Source organism: Ambystoma mexicanum, chromosome 2p, assembly GCF_040938575.1.
Source record: "Ambystoma mexicanum isolate Mex_15411 chromosome 2p, UKY_AmexF1_1, whole genome shotgun sequence".
Lineage (NCBI taxonomy): Eukaryota > Metazoa > Chordata > Amphibia > Caudata > Ambystomatidae > Ambystoma > Ambystoma mexicanum.
The window spans coordinates 823802749-823827205 of NC_090923.1; the positions used below are offsets into that span (position 1 = coordinate 823802749).

At 45.1% G+C, this 24457-nt stretch overlaps 1 protein-coding gene across 1 annotated transcript in view; it reads right to left on the reverse strand.

The window, feature by feature from the left end:
* The window catches only part of KCNK6 (potassium two pore domain channel subfamily K member 6), a 231800-nt gene that overhangs the window by 62595 nt on the left and 144748 nt on the right, over positions 1 to 24457 (reverse strand). Inside the window, exon 2 of the mRNA XM_069644524.1 lies at positions 17841 to 18236. Coding sequence (XP_069500625.1) covers positions 17841 to 18236 — 396 coding nt within the window. The remainder of the gene's footprint in view (positions 1 to 17840; positions 18237 to 24457) is intronic.

A 24457-nucleotide genomic window follows, 5' to 3' on the forward strand; every position in this document is an offset into this window, starting at 1 on the left:
CGGCGATAGACAAGATGCCCTCGGATAAGGCCCTGGGAATGGATGGGTGCATAAATGGGTTCTACAAAAAACATGCAGGGCTGTTACCACATTTGGCTAAGCTGTTCCAAAGCATTGTGTACACGGCAACGCCCCCTCCTTTTAGTAAAGCAATATCAGTAATTCCCAAAAGATAGATCTGATCCGATGTCACTCCTGCCACCCCCCCCCCATATACTAGCTCAATATAGACACATCGATCTTTACTCGAACCCTGGCCTCTAGAATGGAAACCCTGATGCCCCACCTAATTCAGTCTGATCAAGTGGGTTTAATACAGGGCAGATAGGGGGCGGACACACTCAGAACACTTGGAATTTGATGGCATTTATGAGGGAGGACGGGGACGACCCAACCCTTCTAGCATTATATGCAGAAAGGTCTTTCACTAGAGTTGACCAGGGATTCCTATTGGCAGTGCTCGAGAAGGTGGGCCTCGGGAAAGGGATGTTGAGAGGCATCAACGCGTTTTACACAGACACCTCGGCCACGGTGCAGGTTAATGGGAGGGGGTCTGGGACTTGTGTTAAGGAGAGGGGGGAAGACAGGGTTGACCTTTGTCACCACGGTTTGCCTTATCAATGGAACCCTTGGCTTTTGAATATTAGGAAGAATCTGGAGATAGAAGGACTTGTGGTGGGTGGGAAGGAATACAAGACAGGATTGTATGCGGATGACATCCTCCATCTACATCACCCCCTCCCTTCTATACCAGCGGTGTTCCACATAATATGCGAATATGGCTCCTTGTCAGGTTTTACGGTCCATGTGCAAAAATCTATTTTGTTTCCTTATGGTAGACAAGGGGTCTGGGGTAGACGCAGGGACGTTCATGGGTTCACATCTTGGCCTTCTTCTCTGAGCCACATATGGGCCCCTGCGGTCTGAGGTGACATTGTGGAATCTGTTAGTTTCCAGCCTTGGTTTGAAGCTGGACTGAAAAGGGATGGTCAATTAGTGAAAGGGGACCATTTTATTTCCCCGTCTGACTAGCTTGCACATTGGCAGGCTCGGTTTTCATATGCTTGCAATTGAAGTGTGTTCTGATGGCCAGCAAGCAAAAAGCTAACTTTTAAAGGAGTTTGACAAGCACTGAAAGCGTGTTGGCCATTGTGACAAATTGAGGGTACCCGTTCCTTTTCCCCCCCAAGGGAGCGCATCCCCTTTGAGTCTAGGGAGATGAGCCCACTTCGCAAGACTTTCCCTAGGTGTATGGTTAAGTGGAACCTCACTGGGAGACTCCCCCTTTGGGGACAAGGACTCCCGTTCCTATGACGAACTCCATAGACCCTCAAGCCTGGTGGCATATATGGGCAGATCAGAAGAACATTGCACCCAGAGAATTGGCTGAAGGCAAAACTAAAATGTACCATGATGAACAAGGAAGAGGATCGGTCTCTATGACAAACATACAAATAACAGAGAAAGAGACTGATGGAGGAGAGCATGTAGAGGAGAGAAGCTTAAGCAGGGGAATCCCCCTGACAACGTGATGCCTGGAGGAGGCAGAGGCGAGGAGAGCTGTGGCAACTGCGACTATGTGAAAGGTACCGAATGCCAGAGGGAAACGCTGGAGGCTCAGCCTTTCCTTCCCGAGAGAAGCAGAGGAAAGGGGAGGGGAATGCTAATCTCCATGATGGCATGACCATGGCGGCTTTGTGGTGGGCCGTGCAGCCATTGAAGGACGCTGAAACCACCCAGCTGGGGAGTCGATGTGACACCAGGCTACCCATAGCCACACCCAGTCGCAATGAGGGAGAAGACTGAGGATGGCTCACCTGTAGAGTCATGAAGCACAAGAAGCTGAATGTAAGAAACCAATCCGAGCTAGTGTCAAGCCCGAGAGTGTTCCCCTGCACACCCAGAAATAACGGGAAGAACAGGAGCACTGCGAGGCTGGCGGGCATCATTATAGCGTGGGAGAAGCTCATCCCAGTGGAATTGACGAGTTACTTAACACATTTGTTTACGTAAAACTGTTCTACGGCCATAAGGAGGGTAAGGAATAAGCCTGAATGAGAAGACATTAAGAATTGGGGCCCAACTACCCTGGGAAGAGGGGAAAGGACCCCAAAGGTTAAGAGATAAAGGGTGGAACAAACTAAAGATAGTATTCCATGAAGCTGGAAGTGAATGCAAGTGAGCCAGGATGAGGAAAATGGAAGTGAAGTAGAATAACCCCTGGAGAGGATAAGACTCAAGCCACAAGAATGTATATACCCATCAGAGGAAGCCTGGGTTACAAGAAACAGGAAAAAATACAAGCTTGGCTCAAAGCATATAAAGGACTGCAAAAAAGCTACCAGAAATGGGGAGATAAAAACACAAGAAAATTGTGAAAGAGTTACAAGAACTAATCCAGAAGGTGGCAAGAGATTAGATTTCATATTAAAGTGAATTTTGGAATAAATTAGAGACATTTTCCGTCAGACAAACTAGAAGAGGGCAGACATTCTCCTAGTCCAATTTAAGTTAGTTAAAATAGTGGTAGCATCAGGTAGATCTAGCTTTGGACGGTGGACATATTCCTTTGGGACTTCCCGACTACTGACAGCAGCTTTAGTTCTTTACATAGGCAGGTATACTCCTCTAGCATTAGGGAAAGGTAGACCTTATCCTGATTAACTAAATAGATCTAAATCAAAATTTCAGTTAAGTCTCTGCCTCCTTCTTCCGACCCACCACACCACTCAGTGCACATCTAAGGGGCTGATATCTAATCGTTATCGGTCAGTCCTAATGGCGAAGGGAGGACAGGTGGGGAACCGGAGGGGAAATTGGGCCAAGGATTTGGGCTTCTAACTCTAGGACGAGGTTTGGGAAAAGCGGTCAGTATAAATTGCATGGCCTTAAATTATTGTACAGGTGGCAATACAATCCTGTGCAGCTCGAGGATGTGGTAGGTGGATCTGGGCTGTTGGATGCAATGTGGTGAAATTGTGACATACTGCACATGTGGTAGGATTGTGTGAAGATACAGAGCTTTTGGAAAGAGGTGGTAGGTTGGATGGGATCGAGAAAGAACTGGAAACAATACTGGCGATTTTAGACTTCAGAAGCAGGAAGAAGGATGGAGGCATCTCCCACATATGGTGAACTTTGCGCTTCTAGTGGCCAGGGCTTGTCTGATCATACAATGGAAACAGGCTTTGTTTCTTGGGGAGAGGGACTGGTCCTTAAAGGTTAGAGAAATGTATGAGATGGAGAACATCAAAAGCACCCTTCACAACCGGAGGCCTTCTAGGGAGATGGAATGGTCACCATTCTTGAGAAAGTATGGAGCATGCAAGAGTATGATTGGGATGTTCCGTCACAGCGGCGAGGTTGGGGGACAGGGTGGATTCCCTGCTTGGAGATTGTGACATGCGTGGAGAGAGCAGGGGAATTGGTATTGTGTCTTCTGAACAGCGAGGCTATGCTTGCATGCTTTACACTCCTGAAGCAGGATGTCTCAGGTGATGTTACAACTGTTAACTGGGATGGGGTAGGGGTGAAAAAAGACTTGTATTATGATGTGATATTTATAGTTGGCGCTTTTGGTGTCTTGTTCTGCATTATGGTAATAAAGATTGCATTTCAAAATAAAAAATAAAAAACACACTTCGGACCTCTATCACCCCCAAACAGATGGCCTTGGAGAAAGGTTTAATAAAACCCTTAAAAGTATTCTCTACAAGTTGGTAGAAACTGACAGAGAAACTGGGATGTTATGATCCCATGGGATCTATTCGCAGTTAGGAAAACCCTGCAGGTGTATGGACGGGATCCTCGAGAAGTTTGATATGTTGAACAAGACCTGGGAAGAAGCCACTCTACCCATCTCCCGAACCGCCCACAAATTAAAATCCCATATGGAGGCTGTAAGGGAAATTGTCAAACATTACCTCAGTAGGGAACAGGAACATCAGAAACCCCTACATGATGAAAAGCGGTAGCCACGTCCTTTTCCGTTGGGGAGTCTGTCCACGTTCTCCTTCCCACCTCAGAAAATGTAATGACATTGAAGTGGTACGGGCCTTATAAACTCCTGGGAGAAAAAAGGTCTCTTAAACTATCCAGTGGCCCAACCGGACAGACGACAGAAAACCCAGGTTTACCATATCAACTTGTTGAAGGAGTGGAAGGTCGATCCCACAGAGGAGACTACAGTGCCCACGGCCACCTTATCGACCCTAATCCCGGCCAACAGCTAATCTCCACACATCTACCACTCTCCCAAACGGGAAGACCTCCATGACCTGTTAGACCAATTTCCAGAGGTCTTTTCAGAACAACCAGGCAGAGTGAAGAGTTTCTATCATTAGATCTGGAGCACAGCTGGGTAAACAGTAAACCTAAAGCCCTAACGGATCCCAAAGGCTAGGACAAAAATTGAGACCAAACACCAGGAGATGCTCAAGGCTAATAACATTGAGCCCTTGGAGAGTCCTTGGTCATCGCCTATTGTCCTAGTAGCCAAACCAGACAAGTCTTGAGAGATTTTGCATAGACTTAAGATGAATTCCATCTCTGCCTTTGACACAACTACCCTATACCTCAAATTAATGAGCTTATCGAGAAGTTAGGGTAAAAGTCGATCTCCACACTAGAGGCTACCGGCAGGGGGCCCTAAATAGGGAAAAAACATTTTCCACCCCTCAAGGGTTCTTTCAATTCATATTATTTCCTTTTGGGTTGAATGGTGCTCCTGCCACATTCCAGCGATTGATGGACAAGATCCCGAGACATTATTCTAGTTTCTCCAGAGCATATTTGGATGACCTCATTATTCATAGTAAAACCTGGCCCAAACACATGCCCCATCTTTGTTAACGCAAGAGTCCTCCGGAAAGCAGGTTTTAACAGCCAACTCAAAGAAATGCCATCTGGCCCAGTCAGCTGTAAACTATCTGGGTATTTTGTTGGAAACAGACCCCAGACAGAAAAGGTCAAAGTGATACAAGAAACACCTATACCAAAGACCAAAAGAGAACTTAACACTTTCCTTGGATTGACTGGCTACTGTAGAATGTTCATACCCATTATTCCTCCTTGGTCGCTAATCTTACTGACAAGCTCAAGAATTCCCATACACAAAAGCTTGTCTGGGAGAGTGAAGACCAACAAAGTTTTGAAGGCCGAAAAACAAATCCCAGGTCAAGAGCCTGTCCTAAAAATTCCTGATTTCAACCCTCTGTTCATCCTGCAGACAGACGCTTCTAAGGGAATAGGAGCCGTGTTATCACAACACCATGATGACTTGGAACACCCCATCCTATACATCAGCTGTAAATGATTCTCCAGAGAACAGGCACATACAACAGGGGAACTTGAAGACCTGGACATCAAATGCCCAATTCTGAACTCCCGATATTACCTCACCGGAGGGTGATTCGAGCTTGTGATTGGCCACTCTCCTTTAACTTTGAGAAAAGACCCAATGCCTGAGTCATGAGATGGTTTTTAGATCTACAACCATTTTGTTTCTCGGTCAAAAATCAAAAGGGGAAAGAACAACGGAACGTGGATTTTCGTTTCCCACTACAGATTCGTCACATATCTCTCCTTTCAACTGGAGGCTCCACCTTGATTTGGGACAATTCATCCCTTCTCCCCAGAGGGGAGCCACCCCTTTGAGGTTAGGGTGGTGAGCCCGCTATGCAAGACCATCCCTAGGGTTCTGGGTAAGTGGGACATCACTGGAAGGGACTCCCCTCTTGGGGTAAAGGACTCCCATTCCAGAACAGAACTCACAGTCCAAACCCCCTTGTCTGCGTATGTAGATATGGAAAAGACTTCCATCTCCCACAACAACTGGATTTCACAAGAATACTTCCTTACCTCTCTTAGCTGCAGGCAATGCTGAACACAGCCTGAAAGCCCATGAAAATAAAGGACATTTCTTGAAGAAGAGGACAGATTGTAAAGCAGAGGGGCGCTCCAATGGAGTCAGGGGAACAGCTATGCAGAGGCGAGCCTCTGCAGTATTCACGTCCTGGAGAGGGAAAGTCACGTTGGGCCACAGAGCCAGCGGAAGACTAGACCAGACAAGAGTAAGGAAGGCATGGTTATCAAGGTAAGACAGACACAGGTGACCACATTTCAATTGTGTTTATTGAACTTCAACAAAGGTGATAAATGCCTATCTAATCCTAAAACTACAGATGATAACAAGCTACGACCATCAAATAATAATATTGCAGTCTTAGTGGAGTCTCGTTAAAAAAAAAAAAGGGCCTATTGCCAGGATGTTGAGGCTGTTGGCCTCCCTTCTCCAGGTTTTCAGCACAGGATAAGGCAGTTCACTCGAGCCTAGCACACACTCAGGCTTCTTCGGCACGAGGACACAGTTCCATTACCAGCATCAGGGCCTCCTATGCCCAAGTCTCCTAGGTTATCAAAGTCTCTTGATTCAGTGGGCCTGATGTAGCAAAACAATCGACAAGTTACTTTACAAATACTCATGTCAGGTAGTCACTTCACCCTGGTTCACCTTCAGCCGGGCTCAAATCCTCTTCTCCAATGCTTATAGAATATCTTTTCTCGGGTAACTCACGGTTCACCCCGGATCCCCCTCAGACGGGCTCAGATCCCTTTTACACAATGAGTCTCCCTCAGCCAGGCTCGGACCAATTGCAGTTTGTATTAGCTATCAAAGACTTTCAAATGTGAATAGGGTGTAGCTTAACCGGTTGCAGGACCACTTTGATTTCATAGTTCACAATTTTACAGCTGGATAACTAAGAGAGACCTTTGAGTGAGCACCCAGGTGGTGCCGGACCACTCTGTATATGGTATCTATCTTGGTTTCAAAAGTTCAGTCATTCCCTGGATATTCAATTATACTCGCGTTGCTCATCATATACGCCTCACACTCTGATCTTTGCAGATTTCTTCATACAATGTTGCCACTTGCAAACTTGGTTCTAACACAGACCGGTCTGTTATCAGTCTCCCCGACTCGCCGGCTGTGCCGACTTTACTGGCGCTGCTTTATTGTAGGAGCCAAGGACAGTACCACGGTGGCAATCGCTTCTGCCCACCTCAGTTATCGATGCGAGAGTGCCCCAGGTACCTTCGATACACAATGCACCTTTCTTCAGCTTTAATTCCCGGTCTTATGTTTCTTATTCTCGAGGGCTCTTGAAAGTAGCGTTTGTTCTCCTAAAAGGTCAAGGACACTTCCCTCCTTGCCACCCTCTCTGGTTTTGCTGTCTTTCTCCTCGTATTAATCTGCCATTGTGGAACTACTGCTTCCTCGTATGTTTTGCCTTGCTCAGAGTGTGCTTTCGTGCTCTGCCTTTTAACCAATGTGCAGAAGTGTGATAGAAGTCAGGTGTGTGTAATTATCAGTAATTGCCCAAATCTGCCTAACCCCTGTGGTGGGACATGTCAGGTATACGGCTCGGGTTTTAATCCATTTTCTCTCACAGTGAGCCGTCAGCGAGATAGTTTTTGTGTCGGGAAGGGGGTGGGCGGAGGGTTAAGTATCCTACCTGGTAGGATGGGGAAAGGGTGTTACAGGGAAGGGGATACCATGTCTCACCGTCCAGTGTCCCAAAGACCCCTCATCCTGGTGATCCTCCCGCATTGGTCCACCCCCAGGAACTGGATCCAAAAGTGATGGCCATGTCCTAGTCACCTGGATGACAGATCTCCGGGGACTAGCGGGTGAGACACCTTCTGGTTTCTCAGACAAGGGAGCTCTGATCCCGAGTTCTGCACATTTCGAATCGTGGTTGCAGAGATGTGTAGCCACAAGATTTCAGAAACCCGACTAAAAACCTACCACTACAAGGTTACGCACATTGTAAATAGCGATTGGAAAGTATATCGAGGTTACATGAGCCTGAGAAACTCAAGAGTGGAAAACCCCAATGAAAAGGGGATTGAGAAATACAAACATTGTAATTAATGACTGGGGAAACTATCCAGGTTACAAGAGCCTAAGCAACCCGAGTGTTCAAACTCCATATGAAAGGGGGCGTGAGAGCAAGACAAATATTGGGAAAAACACATTGGAAAAGCTATTCAGGTTACTGGAGCCTGAGAAACCTGTGAGTAAAAATACCCTATGAAAGGGGGACTGAGAGAAGTATAAACACTGAATAATGGGTGGGAAGCTATCTTGGTTACACAAGCCTGAGAAGACGGCGTTAGAAAATACCCAGGAGAGGGGGAAGAAAAGAGATAAAGGCTTTTAAAGTAAGACTAAGTAAGCCAGAGAGCGATTTCTAACTTACAACAACCAGGGTGAACTACTGCTATATATCCATCTATATGCTTTGTGTAAAAGAAAGCAAACGGTCCGAGGATTGTGGGACTTTAGGGAGTCCCAGTGTTTCAAAGGAGGAAAAGACAAACATTTTATTTTCTCAACAAACCGAGGAATGGGATTGCTTGCTTCAAGAAACAGTTTTCATTAATAACAAGGAGAGACTGGAATCCTTAACCTAGTATTAAGGGTAGCCTTCTGTGAAAAGGACATTTGAAGCCCGAGATCCAGTCAAGTGTAAATTGGGCCATACAGAAGCCTTGCTGAGGCTAGTAGTATACAAGGTCTCCCCTTTTCCATTTTTAGTTCAGTGTTTTCTTAAGTGGAAGGGCCAGCTAGTTGGATAGGATTCGGATTAAAAGTGACTAGTTTGTAATACACATCCTTGGCTTCTGTTTTGCTAGGTAGGGAGCTTCCCTCATAGCAATAGGGCAAGTTAGGCATTTTGATCTTTTTATTTTGAATGAAACCCTTGAACCATGAGACAAAATCGTCTGAATCCTAGTCTGAAAACGTGTTCCCCATCTCCTTATGTCAATTAGTTTCTCAGAAACTGACACTTATCCAAATTTTCATTTATTCCAAACCCTCACATCGCTGGAAACCTTTAACGTTATCATATATGGTGTTGATCTACCCATCAGAACTTCTGCCATGTATTCCCAGTTTAAATGCCTCACATTACAACCAGAAAATGCCAATACCTAATGCTTCTCTAAAGCAAGGTATGGTTCATATGAAATTTGAAGGGATCCCTGGATCCAGTGGATGCTGGAAACTATCATCATATTTTTCCCTGCCCAACTTTGGAGCGGGAAGTGCTATACATAATTATGAATCAATATAAAACTGGATAGCCTACTAGCTGGGCTTACTATCCAATTATAGCACCGAGTCTGTCCTCACTCCGCTTCTTGACAATATCTGTGGAGCATTGCGAATCCTAGTGCTAATGAGGTTAATGCCAACATAATAAAAATGCAAGTTCAGCACTGTATGAAGGAACACACTTATCAGCTGCGAGAATAGCACTTTGAAAGGGGAGGGGGCTCTTTCTGATATCTGTGAAATTAAAAGTTTAATAAAACGAATCCATAAATCCTGGGGCACAAGTAAGTATAATCATGTGTAATGGTATAATGAAACGCAGTAAATAGACACTAAAAAGCTTGCTTCTGCTTTAAACGTTTGTGAGCATTTAGTTTGCATCAAATGCCACAGTGGTTGTTATTTTTGAAGGTCAACAGATTAACCACGGCAGTTTCAAATCAGCCCGTACAACGTTTTCCCTGAGAAAAGGGTTAGAGTGTGCCCGATACGCAACATTTATGCAGTAGTATGTCTGTGGTTCATAGCTCTGATGGCGTCATGGTGAAAGGCCAAGGCAGTCGAATAAAGTTCTGCAGGTCGCCTCAAATGTTTCATGACTATTCATAGGAATTGACGGTGGATTGTGACGTCACACAATGTAATTGAGGGCGGTGTGAGAACGTTTGTGGACCCAATAGTTGATCACAATGTATATTTCTCTATAAGGGTCCAAAGTGCAGAGGCCAATAATTTCTGTGTGGGGAGATGTTTTCATGTCGCACAATCGCAAATTCTAATTATTTTGCATTGCATAAAAGTCTTAATTTTAGGGGTGTTTCTTTGACAGCGCCTTTTCGTGCAGTTCTGTTCCGCCATCTGTTTGAATATGCTGTCCCTGCTGCATCTGGGGCACTGAATAAACGTACTTCTTGCACCGGCGTACACTCCTTTATGATTAGTTTTGTAATTTTTTGGTGAGTTACACGAGACGACCCCTGTTACACCAACTTCGCTAGAGGAAACCACTCAATTCTTGCCTCTAGATTGGCAGACATTGGTTTTGGAAAGACTGGTACTCACTTAGATAAAAACAATTCCTGACTAATCAGACAGCTGGTCTCACTTATCCAGTTTTCATCAGAGTCATTGTCAGTCAAATTGGCTTCCTTTAAAAATAGCACCTTTGTTTTGATCAAATAGGCATGAGTGAAAAGTCTTAAAAATCAATCTATAAAACAGGGCTTCTAAAAAAACAGGGCTACCCCCATTCAAGGATGCATTGTTTAGAATTCTAAATTCTGCTCCTGCCCGATGAAAATTAAATTGGGTTTCCTCACTCCTCTGGACTGCTCTATTGCATTTAAAACATCCATGGTGGTCAAAACTGGCTTTTGTCACATTCTCCTGTAGAACTACTGATCTCGGGCAATTATTGACCCGGTCATCAACTGTATTGATCACTCTACTTACATCTACCCCGGGAACGCCAAGCTTTTTATTGCAATCATGCTAAATACAGCAGTATGTTTAATCAATTTTACACCTAGACATGATCCCTGTGGTGAACCAGGCAAAGGAGTCGGGGAAAACTTTGTGACATGTTCAAAAAGAGTGTTTTAATTTTAAATGAACTCCTAACTTGCCCTATCGCTATGAGGGAAGTCTTCTGTCCAAATCCTAAGTATCTAACTGGTCCTACCAATTTAGAAAAATACCTAGCTAAAAGAAAAAGGTGGCTTGTAGAATAGCCTCAGTACGGACTTCTCCCTGGCCAACTTGTTCACAGTCTCACAGTTCGTGCAGATTGTCTTCATAGCTTTAGTATCAACTACTTTTGGAAAAATAACAAAATCGGTCTAGGTTTCCCTCTCCCTTTGATAAGGAAACAGTTTCTGCTTTTTCAAATGTTCCAATCCCCCTCCAGGATGCCTTGAAATTACACTTCTTCCTTTCCCACCTTTGTAGCGTTGGGACTTCCCAAAGTCTCATAGCTCTATGGTTAAGTGTCTCATTTCTTGCTACAAACTTAGCTTAGGGCTCCTGCCCAGAAGGGGAATACAGCTGCCTGTGATTGTATGCGTTTTGCGATCAGGGTTATAGATTGTTCACCTTCCCTTTACTCCGTTTCAACATGGGCCGTGCCTGAGCTTCCTTAATATTCTTAATGGCTGTTTCAGCTTGGATACACTGTGTCCATCTTTTGCACTCATTTATTGGGGCCGTCTGCCCTTCTCGTTGTCTTCACTTCCCATACGTTTGGAAACTATTCTAGCCTAACCTTAACAGTGTTCATATCCCCTTTCTCAGGATTAGTGGGGTCGGTGCCTGTTACTTTTTCATGCCCTTTCATACATTTGGTGGCTATCCAGCCTTAGATCACATTGTTTGTATCCCTTTCTGTGTTAGTGGAGCCGGTGCCCGTTACACTCGGTCTTTCGTAACTGCGTCGGATTCGCTCCTCCTGGAACCCACAGTCATATACCTCGCTCACCTCCATACATCCACAGAGTCCCTTTCCTCATCCATTACCTCTTGCGGTGGTAAAGTGCTCGTCAGCAAGAGATCAGGACCTCTGGCTCCTCTCTTCTTTCATGTCTCAGCGTTGGTTGCTGGGTGCAAGGCCCACCACTGCTCTTCAGTGGTCATGCCACCCACGAGGACTGTTGGCTTTCCGTCCTCTCCTACCTACCCTTGACCAGAGAAGCTTGCTCAGTCAAGGTATCCGCCTTCCAGCTAGCAGGTTTCCCGTTCGACACGTCTTCGCCAGCTCCGCCCCTCCAAGGCATCGGTGCTCCAGGTGCTTGCCTCTGCGTAGCTCTTTCTCTCCTCCCAGCGGGAGAGTTCCTTCCCCATTCACAGTTCGCTCTCCTCTTATATACGTCATCAGAATCAATTAAATGATGTCCGTTTTCCTTGATCATGGCACTCGAGCGAGGTTCACTCTTACCTGAAGCTAATAGAGTCAAGGAAGAATCTTCGTGCATTATAGCTGTAACACGGAATGCAACCGTTTTTCTAACACCCATACATGCAGAAAGGGTTATTTAGGCATGGAGTTACATACTTAAATGAAAGTCCTTGGCCCTAAGAAGGGAGTCACTCCCAGTGAGGAGACACTATATCCCAAACCCGCAGGGAGGGTCTTGCATAGCATGCTCACCTGCCTAGCCTCAAAGCGGGTTGCTCCCCTGTGAAGAGAAAGGATGTCCAGATTGGTCACAGTCCTTTTCCCCTTCACTACAGAAGATTGACAGGCTTCTAATCGACAAGCATTTTTTTCTAATACGTTTGCTGGAATTGCCTTCACGAACACAGGCCCCATTTTCTCTGTTTTCCTAAGTATATTCCCTATAGATCTCTCTGCCCTTCATATAAAGCAACTGCCGACTACACCTCACTTTTGTTCAACTAAAAATCATTGGTACTTTCAGCAGAGCCTCAAGACTGGACTATTACCCCGACCTTAGCAGGAGCCTGTACTCATCCGACATCTCATAGCCTTATCATGGCCAAAAAGCCTTCCGACTAACGTTTGCATGTATGAAAGAAAACATAAGCGTCCACGAGAAAATTCAAAATGTTTTAACACATGAATTTGTAATAATTAACCCCATGTCTTCTTCCATGTGTTCAATTGGAATGTCAGTCCTGTACTGTCTTTGCACAGCCATTTCATTAAAATGATTGGAAATTAAGTGATCTGAATCCTGCATTTTTCCAGTAATTCCCTACCCCTTCTAAAATGCCCTACTCCTTTTCTCGAGTCTCCAAAACGGACAACGCTCAATACCTGCTAACAGTGTGGTTAGTGGGTCTTGTGGGAATGTTTCCACAGCAGATCACACTTTATTGCTTCTTTGGAAAGCACAACCACTGAAATGGAGGCCGACACTTTCGTGGAAGTTGCACAAGCGTTAGACAAAATCCTTCATAATCCTGCCGGCCTCAGAGGGCTGTAAGGCCTCCTCGGCTTCTGTGTAGATTTGCCGAGGCACTGGTCTTGATTTCAGCAATGCTGTAGATGTGCTTAGGTGGCCCCCACACATGGACCTCCATTGCAGGGAGGGAGGGAGGAAGAAAGAAAGGGATTCAGGGGTATGTTCATACCGCCCAGACGCAATGTATACATGTAAATGACATTTTCTCTGACCCTGGATGGTAACGTTGGCACCACTATGGCCCTTACTCCATGGGTCCATTACAATCCTCAGCAGCCTACCAAGAATCGTGCTGGCCAAGAAAGTAAAGGTCACCATCTTGCTAGAGTTTGACTCCAGTTTCATTCCGTAAGAATGTGTCCCTATGTTTTGGTGAGTTTCTTGATCACTGGAGAGTTCACTAGAAAAAGAATTTAATAGAACCCCAAATTGCGCCATATGGTGCTTATAGAAAGGGCTGCTGAGATGGTTTGTGGTACTCCATTTTAGGCACAGTTGATCAGGTATTAATTATAATTAGAATATAAACTAAGGGGGGGGGGCTCATTGGGAGTTGGATGAATTCTGTTTAAAGAAATACCTACTGCTGGAGAAATGTACCACATCTGCCAGTGGAATTTCTGAGAATCCCTGCACAAGTCAAAGTTCACCACTAGCAGAGATGGCATTTCTGGAATATCTCCAGAGCCATTTCAGAAAAACCACCTCGGCCGGTGGGAGTGTCAAAAGGTTTCTTTAAACATTGTTCTGCCATTTTCACCTTCAATGTGAAGGTGGAAACTGATTATGTACAGGACTGGCTCATAGCTCTTTTTATGCACAAAGGCATTACATCGGTATGGTGGGCCCACCCTTTGACCCTTAACATGGCCCTTTGTAAAAACTGTTTTCACTCCATTGAAGGCAAGCACCAAAGCTTTCCTTCTGTACAGTAAAACATTTTTTTAAATGTTGGATTTTTTAACCGCACCTCTTAAATAAAGGTAAACGGGTGGATTTTCTAAATGATACCCTAAATCGGTTATCGTTTTTCATTTTCTTGTCCACAAAGCTCTTAACTAATATTACCAACAAAAGACACACATGCAAATTAACACATTCAGATATATAGTTACAAAGTTACATGAGCACCGATACATTCTTCCTCACAGTCACAATTGCACTCCAAAAACATTACTCCCAGTCATAGAGACACACACACACACACACACACACACACACACACACACACACTCCACCTTCCTTGAAAACATAAAATATAATAGGTCACCCTTGCTCCCTTCATCATCAAATACCAGGCGGATTATCCTTGCAGCTTACATGAACTGAAATATGCAACTGAATTTCCAAGAAAGTAAAACATGGAAGCAAAATGAAAGCCAAGTGCGCTTGGCGTCTTTCGCTGTGCAATGACCAAGTGCAGACCCCACAGCGACAATTACCAGCAATACCCAGAGTACAGCTACTTGCCGTGTCTGGCAGGGGCTCACTGGCAAATCAAGGTGCTCTTCTGTGTACCTATGAGCCAGGGCAACAGAAGGTGGTTAAGGGCACGGAATGGGCTTGTGTGATAGGAAATTGAAGGTGGTGAGTGGCAAGGAATTGGTGACTGAGCAATGTGGGCAAGGGAAGGGGCAGGGCAAGTGAAGGGCATGCACAGAAGGGAAGGGGATTTAGTGAAGGGTTAAAGGATGAAGCAGAAGGGGAACGGAGGTGTGAAAGATAATTGTAAGGAATGGGGGTTCTCAACGAGAATGTGGTGCCAGGGAAGGATGCCACAGGGTGATGGGTAGGGAAAATAGGGCACATGAGACAGCGGGACATTTGGAAATGTAGGTGAGCTGGTTGGACTGTTCTTGAGATCCCTGTGGGACCTGCACGTAACTGCACCCGATTGTAGGAATGGCTCAACCCCATTCTTTTCTCTAATGAAGGGATGCATACTTGCTTCATGAACATGGTTCAATTAAGACATCTCTTCTACATTTTCAGGTTGCTTTATCGTGTGACTTGGTGCTTTGCAATTAAAGACAACTGTACGGACCAAGCTTACACTTAAAGTGAGATTTCGTTATAATCATATTCTTTGCCTTTATAATTGTGTGCACTCATATGTTTTTGCCTCAGTATATAGAAGATTAAAATTCCATCTTGCTGATCCAGCGGTGCTTTGAAAGCCAGATTTACCCCATGGATAATAACCTTTGCAGAAAGCGTTTTGTTGGTTCTAGTATTGAAGATGGAATAGGAGAAGATCGCGTCTCTGCTGCTCTCTAAACTGGAAAGTGCTGAATCAGGAAGAAAAGACTCAAATCCTCACGTTTCACACTTCAACGTTATGTGATCCTGAGCAAACCACTTTTCATCACGGTGCCTTCATGTCTGTAGAGAAAGTCTTCCTCATATGGGTATATTATCTATATAGTGTTACTATATAAATAATCAATTTTAACCATTTATATAATGCATGCTCGTGGAGAGGCAGGGTGCTAAGCATGGGTCTTATGTTGTAGGGGGGGGGTTGGGTAGACATGGTGCAGATATGGGTTTTGTGGACTGCAGAGGCAGGAAGCCATGTATGGGCTTTTGCCGTGCCTGCTCGTGTGGTTCAACACTGGCTCAGCTCTACCAAGGAGTTCTCTAGCTTTGCTGCCCCTTTACATTGGTCTAAAACTAAGCATGGGATTGTATGGGATTTGGGGGGTGAGGGGTAGCCTGCTATTAAATTGCAAACCAGGACACCAAGAAACCTGGGCTCAAATACCAGCTTTCCCATTTCATCAATTATAGTATCGTGGTGAAATCATTTACCATGTGTGGTGTGTGGGAAAGATTCCTGGGGTCCAGGTCTATAAGAAAACAAAAGCATAAGTGAAAGATAGGTTGCAAATCAGGAAAGTAATGTCAATGTCTACTATATATATCTGGGAATGTGTGGGGGTAGGGGATTGGTATTGAGTTAATTTGTTCTGGAAGTTGTGTCCTCTGCATTGCAGACTTGGAACACTGCACTATGGGCCAGAAAATGATACTCAGGCGGTTAACGATAGCCTGGGAAAGAGGAGACCTGAAAGAACGCAGAGAAACCTTGGGGTGCAGCCTGGAAATCTTCCCTTCCTGCTCTCCACACTAGAGGCTGCCTCAAAGATCTCTACCAGCTGAATGATCAGCCGAGCAGAAGTTGCCCCCAAATTGAAATATTCAAGCAGCTGATGCACCCTTGGGCAGCCGGAGGGCACGTGGAATTCTTTTCTACATTCGTCCCAGACGTCTCATCAGTGGTTAGCACATCCCTATCTCAGAACAAACATCCCTATCTCGGAACAGGGTCCCAGTACCTCAGAAACATGCTATTATGACACTCTGCATGAAAATCATTGCTTGACCCGAAAGACCAAGCCAATTGCAACCAGATATCCAACCTACTCACCCCCCCCCCCCACCAAGCAACATCCATGAGAGGGAGTCAACAAGAACAACAGAAGCCGCCAATATCTTAGAAGACTTTCAATCAAGCATCAGCCATTAAAGGGAAAGGAGTGTGGTGGACAATCCGATCCCAGTCAAACGCTTTTGAGAAGCAGCAGGAAAACTGCAATAGCACTTAAATGGGTTGGTTCCTTCCACCGGAACGAAGCATGCACATTAGTACTGTCGCGACTTGCTGTAGCACATCCATCATGCTAGACTGCGAAGTGCCGCAAGAGTCCTCCCTGCCCTTTCACATCTACCCCAAAACCCAACTCATTGAGTGACACCGCCAATAGGTTCTCTAGAAACATGCGGATATCGCCCAGACTAAAATCACAGCATGGGAGGCCTCGGGGGCAGCATCTAAAAAATGGTTTGAACCCATTCACCATTGCATGCAGGAGGCTAGTTATGCTTCAGCTGGGCGATAAAAAAAAGGGAAGTGGGCAAATGGAGGCCCACATGTCAGGTAATGCCCTCACACAATCAAAAAAACAAAAAAAAAACAAAACAAACAGGAACATTGAATCATAGCTATCCTTTGTGGCCCATGGAAATACAGTGGCGAAGGGGGTGGCCCACCAACTCTGTTATTAGGAAAGTACTTCTGCTACTGAACTCAAACCATTAAGTAGATCTAGCAGGTTATGGTTGGACCGTTGCAACATTATTAAAACATTCCATCCAGACATCTAAAATACACTTAGTCGAAGAAGGAATATAAAGCAAGCCTGTATGCACATTATACAACCCTTTTTGATCAGTGACCTGGAACACCCACAGAAATGGACACCTCAATACTGTACCACCCTAAAGCAGTGTATGGTCAAGGCCATCTGATCTACCTGAAGAACTTCAAAAAGTAGAAACAGGGCAGTAGGACACTCCACTTATTGGGCTTCAGAACATCTTGGATGAGCTCCTGGCATTGCAACAGAACCATTACTGGTCGTGAAATTAAATAAAGTCCTGTGTGTCAAACAAATGTCCAGCTGCTAGTACGTTTATAGGACTGCCTCCCACATACCATGAGCGGACGAGACCTATAAAACACACTACACACTACTTCCCTCGTCTGTAGCCATCCATGCCCACCAAATAATCCCCCTACGGGGGGGGGGGGGGACATGGAGTACAGTTTCGGCTCGATATCTCGAAGGACCCACCATGGTAAGGACAGAAGAACACCCACAGAAATGGAAGCAGACACCTTGCACTACCAGTCCATATCAAATATTGCCCCACGAAGCAAGCTGACGTAAACAGGAGGCTGCATGTCACTCTACAAAACCTTCAAAAAGGCATGTATAATTTAGGGGCGTACTCACATGTCACACAGACTTTGTAGAGTGGTCGGAGCTTCTGGTCGTACTGCTCGCCAGGTACATAGTCCCCAAGGCCGATGGTGCACAGGGAGATGAAGCAGAAGTAGAAGGCATCCAGGTAGGTCCAGCTGGCCTCGATGGTGCTGAAGATGGCCGATGGCACCAGGAAGAAGAACACCAGCATAAGCAGCAGCAGGACCACAAAATGCACCTTGGTGACTGTGTGCCGGCTATAGCCCCGGTGCAGCTGGAAGAAGTTGATGGGCGCGTATGTGAAGATGGACATCAACCGCTGGACGGAAGCCGTGAGTACCAACATTGTGAAGGGGACGCCAATCAAAGCGAAGAAGATGCAGAAGCCTTTACCAGAGTCCGACAGGGGGGTGGTGTAGCCGTAACCTGACAGGAGAGAGAAAAAACACCAGATTTACTACACACGCCCTCATGCCAAGAGCCTAGATCCCCTTCCTTCTTGCTCCTTCACATCAAGGTTTAGAAAAGCAACCATCAATGCAGTCGGAAGAACGAGTCTGTGCGACAAATCTAACAAAAACAGGCAAGCAGGCATGTGGAACGTCTGATCTGAAAACAGGGGGAGAAGCCCAGGCGTAGGCAACACTGGTGAAAGCAACGTAGCACGAGTCTGCAGTTGTGTGACCGACATTCTAAAAGTGGGTTGGTCTGTTTGAGGCAATTTGCTATAGTGGTAAACGGGGAAGGGAGAAGGAGGTCGCCCCCTCCATTATAAGAAGGGGAAAGCAATGTAATGTCCTTGATCAAAATGTCATGGTTAAACAGTCAATTTCTCAAATGTTGTGCAGCAGGAGGCCTCTGGGTATGTGGCGCTGTAGACGAAGTAAATAATAAGTCAAATCATGTTGAACCCTCATTACAACAGAGACTCCTGGAAAAACACAAGCAAAGGAGGAACAGGTAGAGATGAGAGAAGTAGGAAGAACTCAATTTATAAAAGGGGGAAGAAAGAAATAAAATGAAGAATTGAACGGGGATGAAGAAGGATCAGAGAAACAAGGAGGCACACCGCTATACAAATATACCATTTCATGCTTACTCAAATGTGCACGTATACATATCCCCATTTATGTTTCTGCGATTTCTGGTAATTATTGAAGCTTAAACTTGTGTGGCTCGCCTCCAATACATGCAGGCCTATCTGATTCAGCTGGCACTGCACATTTCTGTATAAAAAAATAATTTAGTAAGCGGGTAGACAATTAGTGGATATAATTGGGTCACTAGAGAAAGTGGCAGACTATACAATGGCGTTACTGTATGTGCAAGTACTGCACATTCCATTTCAGAAATATGGCGGGGATATTAACCAGGCAGTGGATTCACAGCTCGGTGTAGAACATTGTGTTACATTAATCTTTAGGGATGAAGTGCTGGGTGGGGCTTATGTGAGCAACTGCAGATTGTGTTTAAAGAAGGAATATGCATTAATAGATACGTTTAAACACGTATGGGTCCTTAAAAATGTACTAATTTTAACAAATTGTTACGCAACAGGAATCAATTTTGAGCGCGCTATGTTTCGGGGTACAGCTGCGCGTTGGATCCGAAAGAGCGAGGTGTCCTAGGCACAGCACCATCAGTAGAGAGGATCTTTGCTGAGGTTTCTAAAGAAGCAGGCATCAGGGATTTTCCTGTGTCTCTACGCCCACGCTTCTTATAAAATTGCTTTAAAATATAGTAAAATATCTCCAAGCATCAACCATGTTCGGTGCAATGCTACCCATTCCTGATTTGTCAAATCATGTTACAACTGGTCAGAACTAGAACAATAAATGCTAGCAACCGGTCTCCCACAAAATGACAGGATGCCTCTTCTTCATCAGTCAGACTGAAAGGCCTGTCCATTCATTGGGTCTTCCTTGTGGGTCAACACAAAGCAGAAATAAAAAACACAGAAAAACAAGTACACAGGAAAATAGAAAGCGGTTTAAAAAAAAAGGAGGTACCCTTGCTTAAAAATAAAAGCACAATTACATTAAAAACAGGATGAACAGAAAGAAAAACAGGATGAACAGAAAGCAAAGAGACAATCATTAATAAGACTACAAATAAACATGGATCCGGCTGTCCCCTGTGCTTTGGTTAGTAAATGGACTCTGGATTCTAAAAGCAACTTGACATTCAGTGCAGACCTACAGGACATCACAAACTGTAAGCACCAGTCTAACGTCTCCAAAGTGGGACAGTGGCTCAACAACAATCGGAGCAGTTGGAAAGGACATCTACAAATTCAAGAAGAGTTTATCTTAAAAACCTTAATGTGCCCACTAGAGAAATGGAGTATTTTACACGATTGGGAAAAGGGATACGGCTGCAATTGGCTCAGGCGATAAGCGGGTTACTTCATGTTCTGAATAACTGGGAAGTCTTAATGCTCTAAAATGCAACATTCCTTCAAGTGTTGCTAGAAGCAAAGCCCATCTTGGTCAAGATTGCAAAGACCTGGTTCAAATGGCCTACTATATGTCCCAGGGTAAATGTATTTTTCATAGGGACACACACGCTGCTACTAAAATTGACAACTAAATTCTCCTAATGCACTCAGATTTCCTAAAGGGGAATCTGGAGTGGCATGTCCAGCAGCCCTCTAAGCTCGACAGTGAAGCACTTCCTGATCAGCGCTCACTCAGAGTGGTAGTGATAGCTACGCAATAGATCCACAAATGCAAAGTCATTCATGGAAAGGTTTACTCTGGACCAAGTCAGGGGAAAGTATAGTAGATCATAAGTACAAATGAGGAGGATTGAACTCGCCAGTATAGGCTCAACACCTATACTCTCACTGACTTGTGGTGTCCTCCCCCCAGTTCCAGCCATTATATACACAAACTGATAGTGGTCCTGTTGCTGGTTCAGATTACCCAGAGAAGGGAATATTAAAACAGCTGTCCATCAATGGGCAATACCCCTCTCAATCAAGTGTGCCTTCTTCATGTTTCCCCCTTTCCCCTTCTCATTCATTTATGTATCTGTAGTTTACAAACAAAATAAGAAACAAATACCTGCAAGGAACAGCAGAGAAGGTGTCAAGGAACAGGTGGGTAGCTTTCAAGAAACCGAGAGAAACATGCTAGAGACACAAGTATGGGGGAAGGGGGAATGAAAAATGCCATGGTGTTTTAGCCATAAGATGGACTTTAAAGAGAAAGGTCCTAGGAAGTGTAGGGTAGCTGCTAGATGGATACAGTTGGGTAAACGGTTAGCAAATCTGGGCGCAATGCATACAAAGGCTTATTGATTTTTTTATAGTTCTGGGAATGGCCACACAAATCTGGGATGACTTTCTATGCTGTGTGTTTGACGCATGTAATGCGGCACATGTTAAACCCTGATGCATGAATCCACACAGCATTTATTGTTCCAGTGACAAGCAGACAGGATTGACCAGGCATGATTTGGATAGACCAGTACAGCAAATGTGCTGTCTACGTGTCACGGAACAAGGGTGTCAACTATTCATCTGCCATCAACAGGACGGAACAACATCTTCAGCCAGTAGGAGAAATGAACTTGGCAGCAGGGATTGAGTGCAATTGGGAGAGATCAGTTTGTAAAGCGAGGCAAGCATTCGATGGATTTAGCAGAAGAGTGTAGGTTATCCTTCAAGGAGGCGTTCTATTCCATATGCAAGCCTGAGAAACAGAATGAACTTCAGAGGGATCAGAATATAGAATGCCGAGAGATGGACATTCCAAAGAAATGCAGGAGGCAGGGAGATCCAGGGCAGACTGGATGCACTGGGAATTAGGGGCCATTTTGGGCACTTATGGAGATTTATAAAGTGTTCATTGTAGAGTCTCAGTATAAAAGTGTACTCTTGGGTTTGGCCAAGCAACGAAGAAGGTCCCAAATAAATCAATAATTCGTATTTGGATGTTTTGCTCATTTAATTCCTGGTCATTAGTCAGTAACGTCTCAGACCAATTTCAATTGCATCTACATGCCCGTCCAGGTTGAACGTGTTTCGGCCACCAAGGCCTTTCTCAAAACCGGGCTAAGTGAAAATCATAACAGATCTAACAGACTCTTCAAAAAACGTTTCCCATACGTTAAGGTTTGTATTTTAGGCATATCAGCCTATTGCTGCTGGGCTCTAGCCTATAGTCAGGGTTAGATCCCTAGTACCTGCTCGGTTTCCCACATAGCAGGGAGTCAATTCAGCGTTCCGCGTTGCAGAGTCTCGAACCTTCAATGTCAACCTGGGAAGGGGAGGAGTGCTCTGCTGCAGCGGGATAACGCAGGGGTCCGTTTTGGGTGGGTTTCCTATATTAAAATCTGGGGGCCAGTGCGCCTCAAACAAAAACACCTTGAAAAGGGCAAGACTCGGTCTTGAAGTCATGACATCTCATAACTATGGAGTTTGATACGGATTTTGGCAAAGGTATAATTAAGAGCATCTTTTTACGGGGGTTCGGAGACAAAGAGTAACACATGGCTATACCCAAATGACAACGTAATGCATGCACAAAACTTTGACCAGATTTTGAGCCAGGGACAGGGGTCCAGTCCTCCATCTTCTAACGCGTGCGTCTGCCTAGCACATCATGCATGTCTTACGAGATGGGGTACAGGCAGAACAGAAGGCGATATCCACTGGGGTGTTGAGGAAGTGAGGGGAGCAGGAAGAGTGGCGCTCCTAGCGCATTACAGGGAGCGGCAGGGGTGGCGTCTAGGCCTTGGGCTCCTGGTTAACCCCCTCCCCACCCCGCAGTTTCTTTATTTTCAGTCAATTTTCTTTGGACTGTTTTCCTTGGAAGTTAAAATGAAGTAGCAGGTTCTGCTCAGGACATGATATTTAGAGTCGGATAGAAGTTTTACATTTTTTAGCGTTCGGATTTCTTTTAAACGTTTTCCGGATCTATTGCTATCCAATACTGCAATGCTCATTTGTTTGCATTACATTTGTAATGTGAAAGCCGAAAAAAACGTTGTAAAAAACGAAAAATTAAAAAAAAATATTATATATATCCGTTTGGAAACAATCGACTTTACTAGGATGTCCTGGAAGATGTTACTAACTGGTTGATTTTTTCTTTTTGTTTTTTTTTTAAAGTGACTTCATTGACGAACAAAAGGTGCCCTTGCGTGAGTGAGGCTGCCATATAGTAATGTTTGCAATGTTCGGCCGACTCCCATATGGACTTTAGAAGGCCAGCTTGCTACCGGGAAACGGGGAGTTCCCGGGTCAGCCCTTAGAATGTCACCATTCCTGAACAGTTGACGCCCACGGGCCATCAGGTCTGCCACATCATCCGGACTGAGGCTGGCGACCAATAAGCCTTCTCGCAAGAACCCATGAGACAGGCAGGCTTTGAACGCAGAAAGGTCATGTCATTTTATACTGAAAAAAGGAACCTCAGCACCTGCTTAAGAGTTTTAAAGTGGTTTGCCCTCGAATTAAAGGAAACAGCCATTAATTCTGGCTGCGGATAGAAAGTTTCGAGTTTCTCAACTGTGTGGTTGTAGAGGCTGCACATCTGAAGTAAGGGGACGCATTAAGCAGGAGGCCGGGGAGACAGCTGGGCAAAAGGAGCGACAGTCATTACCTGCATGTTTAGATGGATTTCTAAACTCTGACCTGGGGGGGCAGATGTTTGGGAGGCCACCCTAGTTTAGTGGAACAGGGGACCATCCTGGACAAGCCAGACCAATCACTATAGCTTGGCAGGCGGTCAAGACTCAGTCTCAGGAGGGGTGAGAGTGATCGGAAGCCCACAATGAGCACACACAGTAAAACTCCACAGAATACCCTTAGACAAGTATATATAAAAATGCATATACATTTATTATAGGCCTTAATAATTCAACATGAAAAAAAAACACAGTAAAACAATTGCCACACATGCCTTTTTACTATTTAACATATATACAGTTATGTTTTGCCTAATGCGGTAAAGGGGAAAACATAGCCACAACCTGCAACAGAAGGGTAGGTTAACACAAATATAGCATTAGGCAGTTCTTCAGAATCGATCCACAACTTAAGCAGTACAGCCGTATGAAGTGGGGAGCCTTATGCTCAAAAGTACAGTAGTGCGTTGCAAACACGCGGTCGTGCGTAATGACAGAAAGCGGGTTCTCTTCAGGGAGCTGTAGCAGTTCAGGAAAGGGCTTGAGGTGATTAAGAACAGTGCCCTACTATTCGAAGAGGGTCCAACACTGCAGGTAGAGAAACTTTCAGGTTTTGGGAATAACTAAGGAGCACAGGCTAGTCCAGCTAAGGAGAGTATCTTTTCTGGGATTCTCGTGCATAAAGAACAATAGCTGTGCCAGGGGGTCACCGGTAAGGGATGAAAGTACTCACTGACCCTCAACACATTATGGGCCGAACTTTGCCAGTCTAGACCAGGTTGCTAGTAGGTTCAACCCCTGCAGTTACACGTCGCTCTGGCTCGCAGCGGCTGCGGGACAGGACAATCGTTGGTGGCAGACAGTAGCCTTGTCTCAGCTCTCGAAGAAAAGAGGACAGTTCCAGTGCAGCTTGTCTCAGGGCACAGCGGGGCAGCTAAGCTAGGCTCCTATAATGACCGTCACCCCAGCAGGGCAACGCAGGGACCACAAATGCTCAAGGCGTGGCACACTCT